The sequence below is a fragment of the Alligator mississippiensis genome, chromosome 5 (genome assembly GCF_030867095.1).
Source record: "Alligator mississippiensis isolate rAllMis1 chromosome 5, rAllMis1, whole genome shotgun sequence".
NCBI classification, from domain to species: Eukaryota; Metazoa; Chordata; order Crocodylia; family Alligatoridae; genus Alligator; species Alligator mississippiensis.
Genome location: NC_081828.1, coordinates 160045264 through 160066987, shown reverse-complemented (window position 1 = coordinate 160066987; position 21724 = coordinate 160045264). Strand labels below are relative to the sequence as shown.

Here is a 21724-nt window from a genome sequence, read left to right as displayed (position 1 = left end):
GCATTAATTCTTTCTAAACTGGAAGCAGACAAAATTATGGAAATATTTAACTTACATTAAATGTGGACAATTGTAATTTGCTTCTAATTCCTTTCTACATTTGCACATGAGACTGCAAGGGTGAACCCCATGTCCAGATGTAGTTATTTGCAGAAAACAGGCCTCCTTTTTGCACATCAGCTACTCAGGTTAATGTAGATTTTAACTCTGTTTCTCTGTTTCTCTCTCTCTCTCTTTCTCTCTCTCCTTTTGCTTTCGTCAAAATGATTCAAACTAGGCAAACAAGTCTTAGATAATATGGTTTTTCTTTGGTTTCTGTCAGGGCATATCATTAATTATATTTTTCACTGATTGATTTTAGAATATTTTTGTTAATATGTTGGAACTTCAAAAACTGGAAAAGCTGGAGTTTGGTGGAGTCAAGGGAAAAATCTTAAGTGAACAAACCTGCAGGATGAATGAAGAGTTTATGGAAACCTGCAAAGTTTTCAGAGAGAGAACATATGATCCCACAGATTACAATAACCTGGTAAGATTGCACTGGTGTGTCTTAATATTTTCTAAGGATACCTGTCAGTAGATTTATTAAGTGTGAATGAGAAATTCACAGCATAGAGTATAGCCTGACCTACTGAAGTTAGGAGCACAACATCCCATCTAACTTCAGCATTTCTTGCTGGTCTAGTGCCTGTCTTCTCCAGAATAGGATTTTAAATGTTTTCTTTTGGCAGTGTAGTTGAATTGTTTGGAAACTTTTTTATGTAGATAGAACCTATCATTAACTATTCCAAATTTGAATGTAGGGCTTTTGAGATTTAAAAAAATGAATATTGTAATACAGTTCTTTGCTATCTACAATTCTGTTGCTGTTTACTTCTTATAATTAGCTTTGCTACAATCTTATTTCTAAAGTTTGCTAAGATATACCTCAGTGACTGCTTGTAGATGTGGAAATAGGGTGCTTTACTTTAAGCTTGACATGTTTCTGTGTCAAGCCCAGCACATGTCTGGAAGAGGCACCACGTTTCTTGGACCAGGCTCTCCCAACATCTGTATAAATCAGGCACTTTAGTAGGGCTTTTTTGGTGCTTTTATCTTATAGCTGATTTAATCAACTATTAAGTAAAAGCACAAAAAAGCCCTGCTGATGCATCCAATCTATACAGACACCATGGAGTTAGGTTGAACTAACATGCTGCTGCTTCTGATAAAGTGTGGGGGTTTTTTGTTTTGTTTTCATGTCTGTCAGCAGCCATTATCAGTTTCAATATGTTTTGGACACAAGTAATAAACTGTAACTTCAAATAAATTATATTGGAAAGATGGGGTACAATATATTTGTAAAGCATTATCTAGCGCATCATGTTGGCTGACAATAATATTTAGCATTTTATAATATATTCGCTAAAACTCTTTGGATATTTAGAACATGATTTGAAATCATGATGTTTTATATTGTGGTTAATGCTTTATAGCAGCTTCTTTTATTCATTTGAAGATTTCAAAATTGATTCATTAATTTTTATAATTAAATCTTGAAAACCAAATTTTTGGTTTTAAAGGATTCTAGCTTCTTCTGCAATGATTCATCAAATGAAATTAGTATGTAACCAAGCTGGCTAGTTACGTTTTGAAAGAATTAAGGGTATAATGTTAAGAAATGCTGAAAGCATATGTTTTTATGGGTTTCCCATTTTAATGGCATTTTAATGTTGGTTTCCACACAAGGGCTAGTTATTGGAGGGCAGTGGAGATGGATCACCCTGGTTGAAAACCACTGTCCTAGAGCCTTTGGAGTTTATGGAAGAGCTGCTACTGGCTGCAGTAGGGTTAGGATTTTATTTTGAGTACTTTAATTTCACAAGTGAAAAATACAGAGGGAGCTGGGGTTTTTGTTGTTGCTGTTGTTTTTGTTCTTTTTTTAACATCACCCCAGCAAATCTATTTGCCATCTAAAAATTAAGGTAGGTTCTGACTTTCTCTTGCATCAACACCAGTAACAAAAAGACTGCAAGCCAGATTACGCCCTCATCTACACCTGGGAATCTTTTTTGTCTTTATGACACCTGTGCAACCCACTGCCTGTATTGGGTTTGCAGAGGAGGAAATAATTGAAACTTAGGCTTTCTCTCTTCTAATTGTGGTGGATCTGCAGGACTTTCAGTGGTAAAAATAACAGCAGATGATTTTTATCAAAACATTAAGCAGATGGAAGTCAGAGTGCACCCAAGGAGCACATCTTTTGGGTAAGAAGTTATCTTTTTTTACCAGATGCATTTTGGACAGAAGCAAATATTAAGGTTATATAAATAAAGTTATTAACACAGGGAGGACCAAAAACAAAAGGCAAAAATCACTACAGTACCACTGGGGATATCTGAACATGTTACGTTTCTGAAATTATAAAAATGTTGTGAATATGATCTTGCCATTTGTCCTTTGCAAGCAAAGAAGGCCGCATCCAGTTGGGGGAAGGGGGGCAGCTTGGAGAGCAGTGTCTAGCTGGTAAGTCCAGCTGGAGGAGGGAAGGGCCATGAGGAGAGCAGATAGTGGCCCCCACAGTGAGGGAGGAAGTGGGGCTGGGGCTGGTGCGAGGGCAGGTGCTGCCTAGCCGTGGCAGGACAGGATGTGGGGCGGAGCCAAGGGTGGCTTGTCCAGTGGGTGTAGGGAGTGGGGGGCAGCTTCCTACCGCTTTACACACCTTTAGGGCAGGCATGGGGGGCATGTGACCCCTGGATTTGTGCATAGGGCAAAGGTGGCCTGTGGGCTTGGGACCAGGGGCTGCACCAGCTTCTTCCTGGTGGGGGGTTTTGCTGGGGCTGTGCTCAGGGTGGGTGGCGGTGGGACTGTGAGGGGTGGCTACACCAAATTTGGGGCATCAGTAGCCCATCCCATAGGTTCCCTCCTAGTGCCACTGCTGTCCACCCTGCCCTGGCCCAGCCCCACCCCCCTATCGGGAAGAGGCTGGCACAGCCCCTGGCTCCAAGCCTGCAGTGGGCAGCCCACCTTCACCCTGCACACAAATCTGGGGGACAAATGGCCCCTATGTCTCCCCCAGTGGTGTGCACGGTGATGGGAAGCTGCCCCCTCCCCCAACACCAGATGAGCCGCCTGCAGCTGTCCCATGCCCTGCCCCACCCCGGCTGGGCAGTGCTTGCTCCTGCTCCAGCCCCACTCCCTCCCTTACTGTGGGAGTATCAATCTGCCCTCCCTGCGTGCCTCTTCCTTCCCACAGACTTATCCAATAGAGATTGCTCTCCAAGTTGCCTGGGTGCATTCCTGACCACATATATTCATGAGATTGTGTGCATACATGTGGAATTTATCGGTGACATTATCAGCCAAAAAAGGCTGGTTGCTAATACTGTCAATTTTCTTTTATTAGTGCATATACGATATGGACCGATATATTGGCGCATATCTAGAATTAACATACCATTAAGTTCAGGACAGGGGATATGGCTAGAGCAGTTCTGCATTTTGATTACTTCCTTGCTGCAGTCTGGTTACAAGTCCATATTTTCTCACGCTCTCTGGGCTTCAGTGTATGTAATCTTTAACTCATAGTTGTCTCCTATTAAAATGTGGCCTAACTGTTGCTATTATGAATAAATATAAAAAAAAAACTTAAGTAAAATTGACACTGCTTTAATAGAAGTTCTAATCCATTATTTAAAATGCAGCTATCATCATTTCAGGCAAAATATAGCTTGCCAGTTATTATGCATTATCAATTGTTAAGGCACTGATTTAATGACTGACTGACCTGTGACAAAAGAAACTTTATAGTGCATCTTAGAACACTAGTTCTATATGTAAAGCCTATTGAGATTTCTATTTATTGGCAGCTAAAGTGTACTTAACAAGATTAGCTTTCTCTTTTTATGGTGAGCATGCTTACTTATGTATGCAGGCATAGTGTTGATAGAAGAAGTGAAAAAGTAATACCGAGTACCAATTAATGTCCTGTTTTTCCTGTCATCACTGAAAGATTATTTTTATTCAGGTTTTCAGAAGCTATTTACCTTTAGGTTTTGTAATCCTAACCAGAAGGTTTACTAAACAATAGCTGTCAACATAAAGCTAATTTGTTTGTCAGAAACTTCAAGGTTCTCACTATTCAGTATACAATATATGCATTGTGTGAATCTATTTCTTAGAAAATGTTTTACAAGCATCTCAATATATAAAGTACCCTACGTGGTTACTTAATATACAAATGAAAATATTTGAAATTCCAGAAACGACTTCAAGCAGTGATCAGTTTTGTAACACAAGTAATGAGTCTGATCTTGACAAAGACTAAAAAAAAATTAGAGTACAAATCTGGGTGCTCAGTCTGAAAACCTTGAATGGATTTTCGGTGGGTGAAATATTTGTATGTGAGGATATGCCACATCTCATTAGCAAACTCTGTATGAGTTTTTCTTTAATTGATTAGATGTGGAAAAATTCATCTAGTTTTTCTCTCACATGTTGTGAACTCATTTATATATTTTTCTCAACTGTTGGGTGGATGATTTGAAATATTCTTTCCTAAAAATGTCAGATTTCATTTAATGTCTACTTTTTCCTTCCCACGTTTCTTATAGGTTTACTTACTGTATATCCCCATGCCAGATAGGCCTTACTGGAATTCATTTAGCTCTCACTGGTCACTGATAGTGAATATTTGTGAGACTTAATCAAACTATTGCTTGTGTATAATGTAAATATGTGTGAAAAATGCTGCATGTGTAACTTTATTTTTGGCTTTGACCATGTTTTCATCTAAGTGTAGTTTTAGAGAACAGATTCTTAGCAGAGGTACTGGAATTGTCTTCTTTGCATTTCCAACCTGTTTCAGAATGAGAACATGCTTGTGTTAATACTTTTTGTCCTCTTCAGTTGCATCTTGCAGGAGTTATGCAAATCTGAATGTGCTTCTGCAGCATGGTCACACAAATTTTAGTCAGATTGCATCCTTTTGAAGTTAACAAGAAGCTGGTCACACATGTATCTAGGAGGGCATGGCATGAGCATTGTGGCTTTGGCTTTTATTTAAAAATAAAAGTTGATAGTCATTTACATTCAGTCTGCATGTTAGTCTAAGCTGCAGAAATTAAACTGAGAAACAACTGGACACACATTTACTTTTGATTCAGGGAATGCAACCACATGCCTGCAATGGCTCAGGTCAGAAGCTGAGGGTGCTAGAGCATGGCTCTCGGACATGCAGCCAGCATAGGCTGTGTGTTTGTTTCCTTTTCCTGCTGCCCCAAGGTCTCTGGGATTTGCAGTCCAGAATCACAGCAGCAGGGCTCTCCAGGGTTGCTCATCAAGTCCTCTTCCTGCTTCCAGGTGCCTCTGGGATTTGTAGTCCACAGTGCTCCCCCCCACCCCCCCAGCAACTCTTTTTGGGTGGAGCAGACAGCACAGCACCGTCCAGCCCAGGGCTGGAAAGCATGCTGGGATGATGGGGGACTGATTTAACTTGAAGCAGGAAGGGTTTCATAAACTAGTTTGAACCAAATCAGTTAAGTCTGATACTACATTCAACAAGGTTTATCTTAAACCAGTTTTAGGCATTTTGCAGCTGATCTATGTGCACTGAGATTCTGTTCTGTTACAGGTTTAAACCAGCTTCTGATTGATAACTTAAACCAGTTTGTGTGTTACTTCTGTCCCTAGCTGTTGCAAAGCTGGCCACAGTTCCATAACTCAGAGCCTACCACTAGAACATAGAATTGAAATAGATCCAATAAGTCATTGACACTACACTGTCACAGGCATCTACATCATAATTTTTTGTAAACTTATTGAGCTACTTCTTGGAAGCAGTTAGTATGTTTGCCCCAATTACTCTGATTGATTAGAACAGGGGTTTCCAACCATTTTTAACAAGTGTACACCTTCTGGTGATGACAGCTGGATGCAGAGCAGGTGGGGTTGCACGCAGTGGCCACTGCCACCACCCACCACACCATGCCGCCACCACGTGTCACTTTCCCACAGGCAGTTGCACGTGCACAGAGGTGGATTAAGCTGTACTGGGGCCCTGGGCAAACACATCATTGGAGGTCCCCTGCTCCCATGGGAGCTGGGCTGTTGGGGGAGAGGGAGGCTTCCCCTCCTGGTTCTGGCAGAGGAGGCTGGGTTGACCCTGCCAGGCTGGGGGTGAGTGGGGCACATGCTTGCCTCTTCTCCCTGCTTTCTGCCCCGCTCCCCTGCTGTGGCCACACAGACGCACACTCTCTCTCAAAGATGGACATGCAGAGATGCACACACATGCACTCGTGCGCGTGCACAGACATGCCCAAGTACACAGAAATGTATGCAGACACGTGCACACACACAAACACACACACTAAGATGCGCACAAACACATGCACAGATGCACACATACATACACAGACAGAAGCAGATGTGCACACACAAATACACATGCACACCCAGCCACACACTTTCCCCACAAAAGACTTCCCCTTTCCCCCACTCGACCACTATGAGGTAGCCCCATCCCCACCCCCGCCACAAGCTGGCCCTGGCTCTGTCTCATTCCTGCCTGGCCTGTTACACTGACCTGCAGGCATTGCTGCCCAGTGAGTCTATGCGGCCACACACATGCAGAGGGCCGGTCTGAGTCAGGCCAGGAGCACTGCGCCACACCTCTGCAGGTGGGTGGCAGCACTAGGAGGAGGGGCTACAGGGGGTCAAGGTGAATTTGGGGGGGCTATAGCCCTGCCAAGGCCCCCCCCCAGTGCTGCTAGCTGCCTGCAGAGGCTCAGTGTGGCACTCCCGACCCAGCCCCTCCCCCCCAGGCTCAGCGCTGTGCAGCACTCCTGGTTGGCCCAGCTCCAGCCCTGCCCCTCCATCCCCAATGGGGAGGGACCTCACTCCTGGCTGCAGGGAAACAATGTGAAATTAAGATTTTAAACTGAGCGCCATTTTCCTCTTCCTGCTGGAAGACCAAAATGTGCCAATTTTAAAACCCCACTTTTGCTTCCCTCTTAATGAGTTATCCAGGGCCCCAAATTGGTAGGGACTCCTAGGCTTGTGCCCAGCTGGCCTGTGGATTAATCTGCCTATGCACATGCGGCTGTGGGGGCTGCTGATGGGCCTTGCACCCAGCCAATTGTCCAATGGCCGTGGGAAGGTGGCATGGGATGGTGGATGGTATCACGGGGTGGTGAATGGTGGCAGCAGCTGCTGCATGTGAGCTCCCTCCTCCCCACGTCCGGCCAGCAGAGGGGTGCCACTGCCATCGCTCCCCTCTTCCCCCCATCCCTCCTTTTGGGAAGTGGCAGCATGGGGTTGTGGGTGGCAGCGCTCTGTCCCCGCCCGCCCATGCATACCCCCTAGGACCTTTCCAAGTATTCCTAGGGGTACACGTACCCCTAGTTGACAACCCCTGGATTAGAATGCTGCTTTAGAACCTCACTGCTCTAATTGATAGGAATCCATTTGAGATTTTGTTTGTCCTTAGTTACTTCATTTGAATAGATGGAACATTCCATTTTATTTAGGACTACCTTACATCAAAGGTCTTCCTGGCCAGCTCCCCCAAACTGGTATCACAATTGCATAGGGCAGGGTTGATCCTGCATCCAAGTAGTTGATAGGAACTTTGCTATTGACTTCAGTGACATATTTTGCTCTAAAGCAGGGGTTGGCAACCCCCAGCACATGTGCTGAGCATGGCACGTGAGGCCATTTTCCTCCGCACTCCTTGGGACCAGGGCAGGGAGGCAGCAGCTGTTTGCAACCTCCCAGCTGCAGCTGGCCCAGACTCTGGGTAGCTGCTGCCAGCCAGGAGCCTGGGCTGCTCCCAGCAGGTGGCTGGGAGACTACAAGTCCTGCTGCAAGCAGCCCGGGCACCATGGCTGGCAGCAGCTACCCCAGAGTCTGGGCTGGCTGCAGCCAGGAGGCTGCAAACAGCTGCTGCCTCCCCGACCCAGCCCCAATGGACTCAGTGCTGGCACCTGCTGCCTTCCCGGAGCCCAGGGCCATGAGATGGCCAGGGCTGGGGCAGGGAGGCAGCAGCAATTTATAGCCTCCTGGCTGCAGCCAACCCAGGTTCTGGGTAGCTGCTGATAGCCTTGGAGACTGGGCTGTTCCCAGCAGGCAGCTGGGAGGATGGAAGCCCTGCTGCAAGCAGCCTGGGCTCTGTGGCTATCATCAGGTACCCAGAACCTGGGCCGGCTGCAGCCAGGAGGCTGCAAACAGCTGCTGCCTCCACAGGGTTGTGCCCCTCACTGCTGCCCCCACCTACAGGGGAAGTGTGGCCAGAGCAGCGGGGAGCTCGGAGCAGCAGGCAGCTTTCTGTGGCCCTCGCAGTCTCCTGCCGTGCCGGGTCCCACATCCTGCTTTGCAGAAGCAGCAGCGAGGGCAGCACAGCAGGGAGCGTCACCGACACCTGCTGCCTCCCCAGAACCCAGGGCTGGGTCTGGGAGGCAGCTGGGGTCAGGAGGCAGCAGCTGTTTGCAGCCTCCTGGCTGCAGCCGGCCCAGGTTCTGGGTACCTGCTGATAGCCACAGAGCCCAGGCTGCTTGCAGCAGGGCTTCCATCCTCCCAGCCACCTGCTGGGAACAGCCCAGTCTCCAAGGCTATCAGCAGCTACCCAGAACCTGGGTTGGCTGCAGCCAGGAGGCTATAAATTGCTGCTGCCTCCCTGCCTCAGCCCTGGCCATCTCATGGCCCTGGGCTCCGGGAAGGCAGCAGGTGCCAGCACTGAGCCCATTGGGGCTGGGTCGGGGAGGCAGCAGCTGTTTGCAGCCTCCTGGCTGCAGCCAGCCCAGACTCTGGGGTAGTTGCTGCCAGCCATGGTGCCCGGGCTGCTTGCAGCAGGACTTGTAGTCTCCCAGCCACCTGCTGGGAGCAGCCCAGGCTCCTGGCTGGCAGCAGCTACCCAGAGTCTGGGCCAGCTGCAGCTGGGAGGTTGCAAACAGCTGCTGCCTCCCTGCCCTGGTCCCAAGGAGTGCAGAGGAAAATGGCCTCACGTGCCATGCTCAGCACATGTGCTGGGGGTTGCCAACCCCTGCTTCAGAGCAAAATATGTCACTGAAGTCAATAGCAAAGTTCCTATCAACTACTTGGATGCAGGATCAACCCTGCCCTATGCAATTGTGACCCAGGCAGCGCGGAGCTTGCAGCAGCAGGCAGCTTCCCTGTGTGGCCCCTCTGTGCGCTGCTGCTCCAGGTCACACATGCTGCGCTCTGAAGGGCTCAGGGGAGGGCAGCAGGGCTGGGAGCACAGCGTGTGCAACCCAGAGTGGCAGCACACTGGGGCCACACAGGGAAGTGGCCTGCTGCTGCAAGCTCTGTGCTGCCGGATCACACTTTCCCGTGTGCAGGGGATCAGCTTGGGCAGCACACAGGGTTGTGCCCCTTGCTGCTGCCCCTGTGTGCAGGGGAAGAGTGGCCAGGGCAGAGGGGAGCTCAGAGCAGCAGACAACTTTCTGCACCCTCCCCCCCCCCACTGTGTCATGTCGTGCCAGGTCCCACACACTGCTCTGGAGAAGCGGCAGTGAGGTCAGCACAGCAGAGAGCATTGCCAGCACCTGCTGCCTCGCTGGAGCTGGGGCTGGGGCTGGGAGGCAGCCGGGGCTGGGGAGGAGGCAGCTGTTTACAGCCTCCCGGCTGCAACCATCCCAGGTTTTGGGTAGCTGTTGATAGCCACAGAGCCTGGGCTGGGGGGCAGGGGCATGAGCAGGGCTGGGGAGCAGGGGCTTTGGGTGGGGGGCAGGGGGAAGCAGGGCTGGGGGGCAAGGGCTTTGGGTGGGAAGCAGGGGGCACAAGCAGGGCATCCTGCCATGTACCCCCACCCTCATTTTGTTTTTCTGGCATGCCCGCACTCCAGCACCTTCCAAGGTAAGCATTGTGTTTTTTTCCGGGACTCCGGCCAAAAAACGTTGCCTACCCCTGCTCTAAAGAGTCAAGAGGCATGCTTTTTCTGGACGGTGTTGTAGTGCACTCAGAATCTTTTTATGAACAATACTCCTTAGCTGTTATCTTTGAGAGATTAAGGGAGTACTGTGATTTAGGTAGCTGTCCTGTAGGAAAGGAATACTATTCTGTTGCTTACTATACAGTAGCTGTTGGGTCTTAAGTTATCTTAATTAAACATTATGGTATCTTTGCTTACTTAGTCAGCTGATTTAAAAGTTCATGTATTTGAATAGATTAAGCTAGATGCTGGTAGAGCTTCCCAACAAGCTTTAATGCGTCTAACTTATCTCTTTTGATTTAATCGTAAGTAGAATATGTTTGACTGAAAGGCTAATGACATAGGAATGAAAGTAAGGAGTAATGTTACTTGGCAAGGTAAATGCAGAAATAATGCATCTCCTTTTCACCCCTCCTCAACAAAATATTGTTAAACAGTTCAGGGTTTTTTTTCCCTGTTATTTGTACTATTAATGCCTGGTGTTTTTTTCTTACCGTATTATTAGTAAAATTGAGTTCCAGTTCAAATAATACAAATATACTCTTCATCTTGATTATAGCAGGTCTTATTTGATAAGAACTAACAGAGAATGCTGTCAACATGCCTAAGAGATAGAATTTACTATTTATTTAACTTTAAATTCATTCCAATTAAAGAAAAACAATATTGTACCAATCCAATAGAGCCTGAAGCCTGCTCATTAGTTAGAACATTTTTTACAAAAACAAAATGGCAAAAAACTTATTTAACAACACCTATTGAAATTTTTAACACAACAAAATTAATCCCCTATTTTTCTCCCCCCCCCACTAAAAAGGATAGATTAACAATGTTATGAGGTTAACAATCTAAAGTTACTTCAGACTAAGTGTGAGGTGGTGATTTCAGATGTTAGAGTAAAATGTCCAGCTGTTTAGCCACCTCCCATCTGAAGCCTCTAGCTCAATGTTTCTCAACCTTTTTAGACTCAAGGCAACCCTTAAAAAAAGCCAGCTCTTAGCTGTCACTCATTTTGTGACTGTGTAACAGATCACTTCTTATTGGAAAGAATTTGGAAAGACAACAGCAGGTTAGAATGTTTTTGATGCTGTGGATTCCTATTTGAAATTTCTGGGTTTATCCTGTGAATCAATCATGTGTAGGTGTTTGCACACCTAAGGTCCCTGACAGATGTTCAGATAAAGGTATGATAGGATCTGAATTGTTCTCCATACAATTGCACCTCCTGCCATGCCACATGTGCATGGCAGGAGATATGATTGTGGGATGCAGTATCAGGTCCAATTATGCCTTATTGCTGGTACAGGGGGGCACAGGACTACAAACCTAAACTCCCCCTGCACCAGCAAGTAGCAAGCTCCTGCAGCTGGGAGTCTAGCAGTTGATGGGTCTTCAGTCCAAGGAGCACCCCATGCATTGGTGTACAGTGCTTCCCTATGGCTGGGTATCCTGTCAACTGACATAGGCTCCCAGACACGGGGAAGCACCTGGCCAAACATCATGTAATTAACTGAATAAGAGTAAGCCACAAAGTAATTACATGGTTTTTGTGGAATAACTTTGTGCCTTATTTCTTGTTTTAACACATCGTTAACTGATTGCATGCATGCCTGGGTCACAGTTTAAGACATGATTAGCAGGTTAATCTTGGTTAATCGCACCTTAATGCAGGGGTGGGCAATTATTTTGGGCAGAGGGCTGCTTACTGAGTTTCGGAAAGCTATCGAGGGCCACGTGACAGGCAGCCCAGGTCAGATTAATATTAATTTTCAAAAATTTTTTTTCTAAATTAGAATAGAATGTCCTGATGGGCCACATCTGACCCCCAGGCCACATTTTGCCCACCCCTACCTTAAAGTAACTTCTAGATGGGGCCTAAGAGTGCTAATGTTATGTGGCATGCTTCAACATCATTGAAAGGATTTTATGGCATCCTGCTTGAGAATCATTGCTTCATCTTGTATGCCTCTTCAGTTGTGATCAGCAGAAGTATCGGGTGGATAGAGGCTACTTTTCAAGTAGGTAGATACTAGACCTCAGAGCAGCCTTGTCTAGATTATGCAGTATAGTTATCTGCCAAAGTTCCTTGCACATGCTTTTGAGCCTGTCTTCTGATGGAAAGGGAAAATGTTAACACTGGCCTTTTTGCTTTGAGCAAAAAATATGCTTATTTGTAAAATAGAGGCTGGGATACTGAGTTACTGTTGCTAAGAGGTTTTAACAACTATCAAATCAATAGAATTAACTCCCTTTTGTCAAGTGTATGACTAAGTGAAACGTTTGGGGGAAAAAGTGTTGGGAACTACTTGGTTAATTTGTGATCTGCCAGATTTGTATGCAAGACCCCTGCAGTATTGTTGTAGAACCTTATGGGGGATTTTCCAGGGCTTCTGTGGGACTATTTACGGTAGAAGCTTGACAAAGCCTTAATGCATATTCCTTTAATTTATGTATTTGACATTGCTTTCAGCAAACATCACTGCATTTAGGTTACTGGGGAGCAGAAATTATGCTTATAAATGTTCCTGGTGACATATTTTAACACACTTCTTTAGAACATTGTTTTTATTTCACTTCTGCAGCTCTGTCTTGCCTTCTACAGAACTATTTGAATGTGTATTTTTCTCTGAACCTGTTTCAAAGGATTATAGACATGCAGACATACATGCAGATACTCTTAAATTGCTTTCAAATGTTTTTAAAGGGTGAACAAACATTAAGGCATCATAATTGTTTTAAGATCCTCAATAAACTCAATAACAGATGTTAGAAGTTGCATTTTATTGGTGCTCTTCCAGAAAGAGTTGAGATAGCTGTATCTGTTTTCTACTGTATTAAATCTACCCCTAATACAACTTAAAATTAGGGTTATTTATATTGTACAGGAGTTTGAAACTGATTATTTGGAGTTTAAAGCCCAAATCCTGGATTTTGAAAGACGCCTTGGGTCCATTCTTTGTATGGGATTTATTGACTGTTCAGGCTTAGAATCAGCTTTTAAGGTCAGTAATAAAAGCATTAAAATGGTTGTCATTTAACAGTCAGCGTCATCCTAAACTAACTTGCGAGCAAGTGGAAAGTCGGAAACTAAGGGTAAAATCCAGCTGTCAGCATAGCAATGTCATTTTGCAACAGACATCAACGTAAAAGGCAAATTTAAGATTTTCAATGCTGAAGACATTTTTAATAAAGTTATGAATGCATACATACCCTTTACAGACATGGTAAATAGTAGACATGGAATGTTTTATGTCTAGAATATTTAAGGGTTATGAGAAATTCATTGGATTACATTTTATTTAGATTTTTTAAAACTTCCCTATTTCTTAACACTATTTGTAACATCCACATTCACTGGGGACACAAGCCCGTTTATCTGTGTCCTTTGATTGTTGAGTTACTAATACTGTAATAGTAGGCCGGTTTCCAGATTCATTAGCCTAAAATGAAGTGTTAAGTTAAACTAGTGAAACCGTGATAGTTTGGAAGAACAAGGATTTATCAGACTAGAAAGAGCACATAGAGAAGATTACAGAAGCATACAGGCATTGGAAGGCACCTGGAGAAAGAGTCCCCATCTCCATTCAATCTGAAAATCACAGTTCCATGCTTTTAAGTGACATGAATTGAACCATCACACTTCACGCCTTCTGGAGTTTACTCATTTAATACAATTTAATAGCTTGTTAGTATATTTATAAGATCAGATTCTCAGCTGGTGAAAATTGATGAGGTAGATCGCGTAAGGTCCTGATTCAGGTATTTCAACAGTGATAGTTATCCTGAGAGATTTTCAGTGCGAGAAAAGACCAAAAAAAGTAATGTTAATCAAAATTAATTTTAAGTATTAAATTATGGAAGCTGACACTAACTTTGATTTTTATAGCTTCTAGCCATCTTTGGGCACTTTCTAGAAAAACCTATCATTATGGAGATTTTTAACCCAAATTATAACATTTTACTGCAAATGTTTGATGAAGAGCTGGATAATTGTAAACGCTTATATGATGCGCATGTTAAGCAGGTATGTAGCAAACAAAAACTTAGTTCTCATTTTTTCTCTTAGACTTTTAAATCGTAATAGCTTGTATCAACCTTCTTATTATATTAACACACAGGTAGAAGAAGGGAATGAGATCATAAACAAAAATATGCCATTTACTTCAGGAAATATTAAGTGGTCCAAAGAACTCAAAGGACGGATACAGACATTTTGGTCATACCTATCGTATCTGTCTCATCCGTAAGTGTTCATGCACTTATTTATGTTTAGAAGATTAACAACCTGTAAACAAGGAATTGTAATTATCTGTGAAGAACAATAATAAAACTTACCTGTGTCTCTTTCCCAGGAGTCCACTGTGTGTGCTGTATATACGTGAAAAGCAAAGGTTTTTTTTGTAATATCTTTTATTCTCTTTCTCCTCCCTTCCCCCCCCAACTCCATAGTTGGTCCAATAAAAGATATCATGAAAAATATCATCTTGCATATTTCTTGGATCATCATGACCGCAACAACACTGCCACCCTTGTATACATGAAACAATATTCACATTTCCAGAACTAGCCTGGGAACTTTAACATTTCTGTATCTGCGCACGTGTATCTTGTGATACTCTTGGAACTGATTTTTAATATCTGTAAGAGGTTTGTCTCATTGTTGCTGTGAATGTGACATTAAGGAAAGCAAAGTTGAAAAACTTAGTTTCTGAAACAGTACGTCTTATAACCTATTTTAAAAAAAGTTTTGTTTTATATAGGTAAAATTTTCAAAAGTAAAACTTAGGCTATTTACTTAAGTTGTTTATAGTAGCTGGTTTTAAAAATTGTACTTGTATCTTTTATGTCCAATCTTTATATTTTTAAGAGGCAGCACTATGAACAGAATGTTTCATTAGGAGAAAATATAGTAATTTCAACAGTGATAATGAGAAATTGATACTATTTTAAATTCTGAGGGATGGCCTTTCACAACAGTGGGAAATGAGTGCAGCCACTGAGGATGATGCTTATCCTTCCCCTAACTTTGCTTGTACTGGCTAAAATGGATCTATTCCCACTTTGATCTTTTCAGATTTTTATGTGGCTTGACTGATAAGATTATGAATAACTAAAAATAAACATTTAGAATATATAGAATTTTCTCCACATGTTAGCAGTTGGCAGTATAATTTGCATCTTAATTGATTTAATAAATTATGTTATGTTTTAATGAAAATGGACTATATGTGTTTTTTTCCCTCATAGAATCTTGGAAGGTCCTGAAGCTTCTTTAGTTTATCAGAAATATTTAGAAATGTTGACTTTACTTGACAGTTATGAAGATCACATCTTCAATGAGTGGAAAACTGAAGTGGATGAAGTTTGTCAGTTTAATTTAAACCAACCGTTAATTAAACGTAATCTGGAAAATGGTCTCCTGAGTGTGAATTTTGACCCTAAGGTATTTATTTTAACATATTACAAATGACTGCATTTTGTTCAATTTTGTCCCCTTGATTTAGGAATATGAAACTGAAAGGGGCCTTCTGGGCCATTGAATCAAGTCTCCTGCATTTGCAGGATGTCATTATTCAAAGAAATCCCCATAATCACCAGTTCAGATACTTACCCACAGCTACAAGGAACAAGATCACACACTACAGAATTATCTTTATACCTTAACCTGGGAGCTACAATTACATGACTCCATATCACACAGGCCAAATGGTGTATAGTAATCTGTGTCCTGTCATGTCATTCTTCCATAACCTTATCTAAGTCAGTCTTGGACATGTTGTTTCTGTGCCCCTGCCACTTTACTTGGACAACCATTTCAAAATTGCTTCCCTGATAAAAAAATCTTTCTTGAAGAAACTGAGATTTTTAAATTGGCAAGATCCTTAAAGTGAATATCTTCAGTATATGACTAAATTCCAATTTCATGCTAGGAAAATAACATTTGCTTTCTCTGTAATTTCTGTGATCGTTTATTTCACAGTCTTAATTTTTCAGTTGGAAAATTATAGTTCTTCTTTGCATTGGATAGAATTCCAAACTACAGAAATAAAGAAAGCTATTGTAATAGTATTTGATTTCTCTGGAGGCATCTGGAAGAAAATAATGATGATGATGATAATAGGTGGCACTTACTTTATAGTATAGTATACAGCATTCTTTATTTTCAGATTGCTAAAATTTGATCCCTCATTCCCATACTACTAAATTCTAAAAAAGGTGTTGCATTCTAATATGCTCTCATGCCATATTGGGCACATCTACGTGTGCCTTTTTAAATGGGCCTAGCCTAAAATTACTGTTTTTAAAGCACATTTAAGGGTGCATGTCTATACGTGCACATCTTTAATGTGCATAAAGCAGGTATCAAATTTAGGTGCAAATAGCTACGTTGCATTAGCGCATGTATAGATTTGCTAATGTACGTTAACACAGTGTGTGCCAAAGGACACACACCATGCTAATGTGACTTAGCTATTCATGCCTAAATTTAATGTGCCTTAATGCACATTAGCATGTCCACGTGTAGATGCACTTCTAAATCACCTTAATGCACCTTAAGCAAGGCGCATTCAGTTTAGGCACGTGTAAATACATGTGCAGACACACCCATTGTATCTTACTGCCTTAGTATTTCAGGTTATGCACAGAATTAAAATGAAAGCTTTCTTGTACCTCCTGAAATCAAACAAATAAGAGGTACAGCTTCTTTATTTCCTACAGCTAGTGGCTCTGCTGAGAGAGGTGAAATACCTACAGATTTTGAACCAGACTCGCATTCCAGCTTCAGCTTTATCAATATTTGAGAAAAAGAAGACTTTTGATAAGGTATGTGCTTTCAGAACATGAAAGACATACCTTTTCTAGCTCATATTTGTGTGTGTGTGTGAGTGCGCACATGCTTCACCTGCTCCAATTATTCAATAGGTGTGAATGATTTACCCTATTATTATACAATCTAGGATAACTGTGGAAATGCACCCTGAAACAGGGAACCCGTGGGGCAGAGTGAAGTTTGGAATATTGGGCACTGTTGCTACATGCCAACTGTGCAGGTGCTTCGGGGGGCTGGAATTTTGTCAGAATGTGGATCCAATACGTTCTCTGGTCTCATGCCAGACTCCCCAGTAGCCCATTGAAAGCTGGTCTATTTAAGGCCTTCCCTTCTACTGTGAAGACACCACTGAATAGGTGCTCTGTACATATTAAGGGGCACCTAGACATTCATATAACATCAGGGGCCTTGCACTGAGTGTTTTAATGCATGACTATCTTTCTATGAAAATAGTACATTGGAAACCTTGAACTCATTGTTCAGTGGTACAACAAGCTTAAGCAGACTATTCTGGAAGTGGAATATCCCCTGACTGAAAATGAACTGAGGACTATTGATGATCAGCTAAAAAAAGCAGAAGTAGTATTTACATGGCAAAAAGAGAACTGCTGGGACTACACTGAGCAAGTAAAAACGATAGTGCGTCACTTGGAGCAGAGAGTTCAACAGTCAAAAGAAAACATTAAAACAATTCAGCAAATTATGAACGCATGGACAGAGCACACACTGTTTTCCAGGAAAGATGATAAGAAAGCAGCTTTGCTAAATCTGGAAGACAAAGGAGACAGAATTGCTAAGAAATACAAACTGCTACAAGAAGATAGCATCCGGATCCATAAGCTTGTAGAGGTAATAAGTACATTTTAACTGAGCCTCTAATTTAAGGAGTGAGTAATACACAATTCTTGTGATGATTATTCATAATCATACAATCTGTATCTGATAAAGAATGCATTTCAGTTGCTGACTAGTAAACTATATTTGTAGTGACAGAAGAAGAGCTAAATGTTTAGCCTCCTAGTCTGCAAATTGTTAGTATTTAACTGAACAAATATATAGTGTATTTAATTAGCTTATTAATTATGAAGACAGGATAAATCTTTTTATAACTACCATATAAAGACTTCAATTTCATTACCATGGTTCCTTGAACTAAATTTTTCTTGTGATTTCCATAGGCAGTCACCTCTGCAGCTGGAGCTGTTCCATTTTGCAGAAGACATATTCTGAAATATTTTGTTCTAAATTTTGAAGATTGCTTGAGTTATCTGCCTAAATATGCACACACAATCAAAAGTGTTTAATTTTCCTGTTGTTTATCAATGGTCAATAAAACATTAAAGTCCCTAAATATCAGCTGCTGTGTTACATGACTACTGATGATCTGCAAGAAAGTAATTCTGAATCAAATCCTCTTCTGAAAAAATATTTCCCCTACTCACGCCAATTTATTGCATCTTTTTCTTTTTTCCTAAATATTTTTGCTTTATTACCATTATTTGTAATACCACTAATTTGGGAACATCATCATGTCCACATTCTAGTCTAGCTGTATTTACTCTGGTACAAAAAACATTGCTTTTAATTAAGAATGGGACTGGATAAGGATTTTTTTGTTTTTCAGTATGTCATATTTAGCTGGATCTAAAGGGATGATACTGGAGTGCAGAACAAGCAGTGATGTGCTGCTGCAGCATGCAGAGGTATTCTTTCAAAATGGGAGTGTTCCACCAAAATTGCAATTTAATATAATAATTTGTGTTCTGATCTCCAGTCTGATCCATGCAAGAGGTGCCTTTCTTTTATATTGACTTCCACTGAAGTGGAGAGTGTGTCAAACCGGTCCTCCAGGCAGTTAAAAATTCAATACTGGGGTTCTACTTGGTACAATAGGTGTCACTGGAGTCTTGTTTTACTCTTTGTCCCTACTAAATGAAAGAGAATAGAAGCAGATATGTTTTGAATGAAGACTAATTTATGCTAGATGCTTGTTTAATTAAATTGTTTTAACTATTTTTTATTCTTCTTTGTGTTCTGTTTTTCCAGGACAACTTAAAGCTCCTCAAAGCTGATTCTGCTTCAGATTCTTGGAAGATTTATATAGAGTATATTGATGATATTGTAGTTGATGGTTTATTTAATTCTATAATGCATAATTTAGATTATTTCTTGGAGAATACTGAGAAAAATCGGAAGCCTGTTCCACTTTTTCAGGCACAAATAATTCTTAACGGGCCAGAGATTGAGTTTAAACCTTCATTGGACAGAGGTGCTGGAGATAGCTTTTATGACCTAATAGATGAACTTTTGGGCAATATTTTCAAAATATCTGCCCAGATAAAAAGAGTAGCAGCACATCTGGAAATAGAACATTATCAGGTATTTTTATAACTTTGTCTTCTATAAAGGAACAATAGATTCAATTGTAAAATGGCAGTTCAGTTATTTGAGTTCTGCAAATTAATGTATAACTTGCAAAAAGCATTGGTTCTTGTAATCTTTTTTTCCTGACAAGCCCATCCAATAAACTGGAGACTTAAATTGTGAAAATTGCATGAGATTCTGAGTAATTTTAATGGAATGATTTGCAAAATATTTCCTTCGGCTTAAATTACTTTGTTTTTAGGATTTACTGGGTATGGCCCAGTATTAAGCAGATATATAAATTGTTTATGAATAGTTTTTAATGGAAGTGAGGAAGAGTAGGGTGTCATTTCTCAGTCTTGCATTACATAGCAAATGTAGAGTAGCTAATTGTTTGTATTTATATAATGAGTATACTACTTAATATATTTAGTTTACTGCTGCATAAACAACTGCTTTTCCCCTCTGCCTAGAATGATATGGATAATATGTCAGAGTTATGTGAAATCAGACAGGAGATTTTGAACAGAGTGGCAGATGTTACCAGTAAAGCCCTGGACTACAGAAATTCTCTTGACACTTATGCCTATCTGTGGATAGATGATAGATCTGAGTTTATGAAGCAGTTTCTATTGTATGGACATGTTTTAACAACTGAAGAGATTGAAGCTCATGCCGATAATGGAGTGCCTGAACAGCCTCCTACTACGGAACAGTTTAAAAAGCAGGCAAGAGAATGAACATACACATGCGTTTTTAACTAACTTCATATCTGAGTGAAATTTGGAAGAGTATCTACATAAAATATATCTTTTATCTTCTCTAGATTGACATTTATGAGAATCTTTACATTCAGATGAGCAAGTTTGAAGACTTCAGAATTTTTGAAAGCTGGTTTAAAGTTGATATGAAGCCTTTCAAAATGAGATTGTTAAATATTATTAAGAAATGGAGCTGGATGTTCAAGGAACATCTTTTGAGATTTGTCACTGAAAGGTAAATATATGTTGTATCAGACCTACAATTACTGTAACCTCCTATTTTTCTGCTTATCAACAGCGATAATCATGTAATGCTTTAATGAACTGAAGTCTGCCCTGATTTACACTCCCTGCAAAGGTATACCCATTTCTGTAAACTTATTTGACTTTCTGTAAATCTGGGCAGAATTTGTGCTAGTGAAACTAATTTATAATTTGTATCCATCGCTATTAAAGCTAGGTTATAATAAGGTCACTAATACTTTTTTCATACAACATGGCAATCCTTTTAACCATGATTTCACATGTGATGTAAATAGTCTTATTTTTATACAGCTGAGCACATGTGAATCCCAGTGAGGTCAAACTGAACTGCAGGGGCTTAGTACCACAGGATGTCAGGTCAACACTGGTTTAAGGCTCTAGTTGCATAGGACACTTAGGATGTGTTAAATATGTGCAGTATTAAAGTTAGAACGTTCTGAGCAGTCACACAGTAATGCTTATTACAATCTCTAACATGCACAGCTTGCTATTGTTGGTCCCAGCCTTAGCACCACACCAGCCTTGAACTGGCTCCAGTGCGGTGCTGGGGCTGGAACCTTCCAGGGCTGCAGTCATCTGGCTTTCAATTTGATCCTGGAGGAACCTGACAAGTGAAAGATCCAGGATCCTTTCTTTTGACATTTATGGCTTCCCTTATGCCACTTGGAGATTTAATAAAGCAGAGGGGTGAGGACTGAAAATTCCTCTTATTTCCATGGATTGATCTGATGATAGCTGAACGTGTTGCATAATACAATTTGGAGGTATTTCTTGTGCAGAAAGTCATAATTTTGCTACAATATGATCACACTTAGCATGTGTTTTACAGTTTGGATGCACGGTCGCTTGCATTTTAAGGACATTTAGCACAATGCAAGTGTAATGTGCAACATGGCCCCAAGATAACAAATATGTAAAACATAGATAACCCTGAGGCCAGGGGAAGACATTAGTTTCATGGTGTTACGGGATCTGATCCCCGATTCCAGCGCTTGAGAGGCTCCCTCCATCGGTTCCCCCTACCCAGCACCTGTAAACTCACACGTGGAGCAGCCCATGTAAAGCAGGAGTTTAAACTTGCTGGGAAGGAGGGGGTGCCCATTAGGTCCCCTGCCACACATTCAGTTTAAGGCACAAAGGTGCTATGGATGTTCCAACACGTATGGAGTATCTTTTTGGCTGGTTTACCAATTTAAGGCAGGATAAAACACTTGAACATGTGCCAAGTTACCATTTGTCACATGGTTAACACATTGTGTGATAAATTTAATGCCTGATAGAGGGGCCTAAAGCAAAGTACCATATTTTCTCACATACAGCATGCCCTGGAATGTAATATGTGCCTTATTTTTGAAAGAATGAAGATTTTTTTTTCTAGAGTTATAGCTTCATAGAGCAAGGACAGAGCCTAATCATCAGCTGACTCAACCTCCCCTTCTTACTTAACTAATACTAAAACCTAGCTGCTGCTGAAAATTGCTCTCCCTGGATGGATCTATGATTTTCAGAAAGCTAACGACTCTCCAGGGCTGTAAAATAGGAGGAGAAAAACTGGGGGCAGTTAACTGACAGCAAAAT

General features: G+C 41.8%; 1 protein-coding gene across 1 annotated transcript in view; it reads left to right on the top strand.

Annotated features, from left to right (window-relative positions):
* Nucleotides 1-21724, top strand: part of DNAH11 (dynein axonemal heavy chain 11) — a 281712-nt gene that overhangs the window by 36652 nt on the left and 223336 nt on the right. The window contains 10 exon segments of the mRNA XM_059728936.1: nt 362-529; nt 12811-12927; nt 13812-13949; nt 14044-14168; nt 15173-15368; nt 16646-16750; nt 17211-17606; nt 18804-19136; nt 19595-19849; nt 19948-20117. Of these exon segments, the coding sequence (XP_059584919.1) occupies nt 362-529; nt 12811-12927; nt 13812-13949; nt 14044-14168; nt 15173-15368; nt 16646-16750; nt 17211-17606; nt 18804-19136; nt 19595-19849; nt 19948-20117 (2003 nt within the window).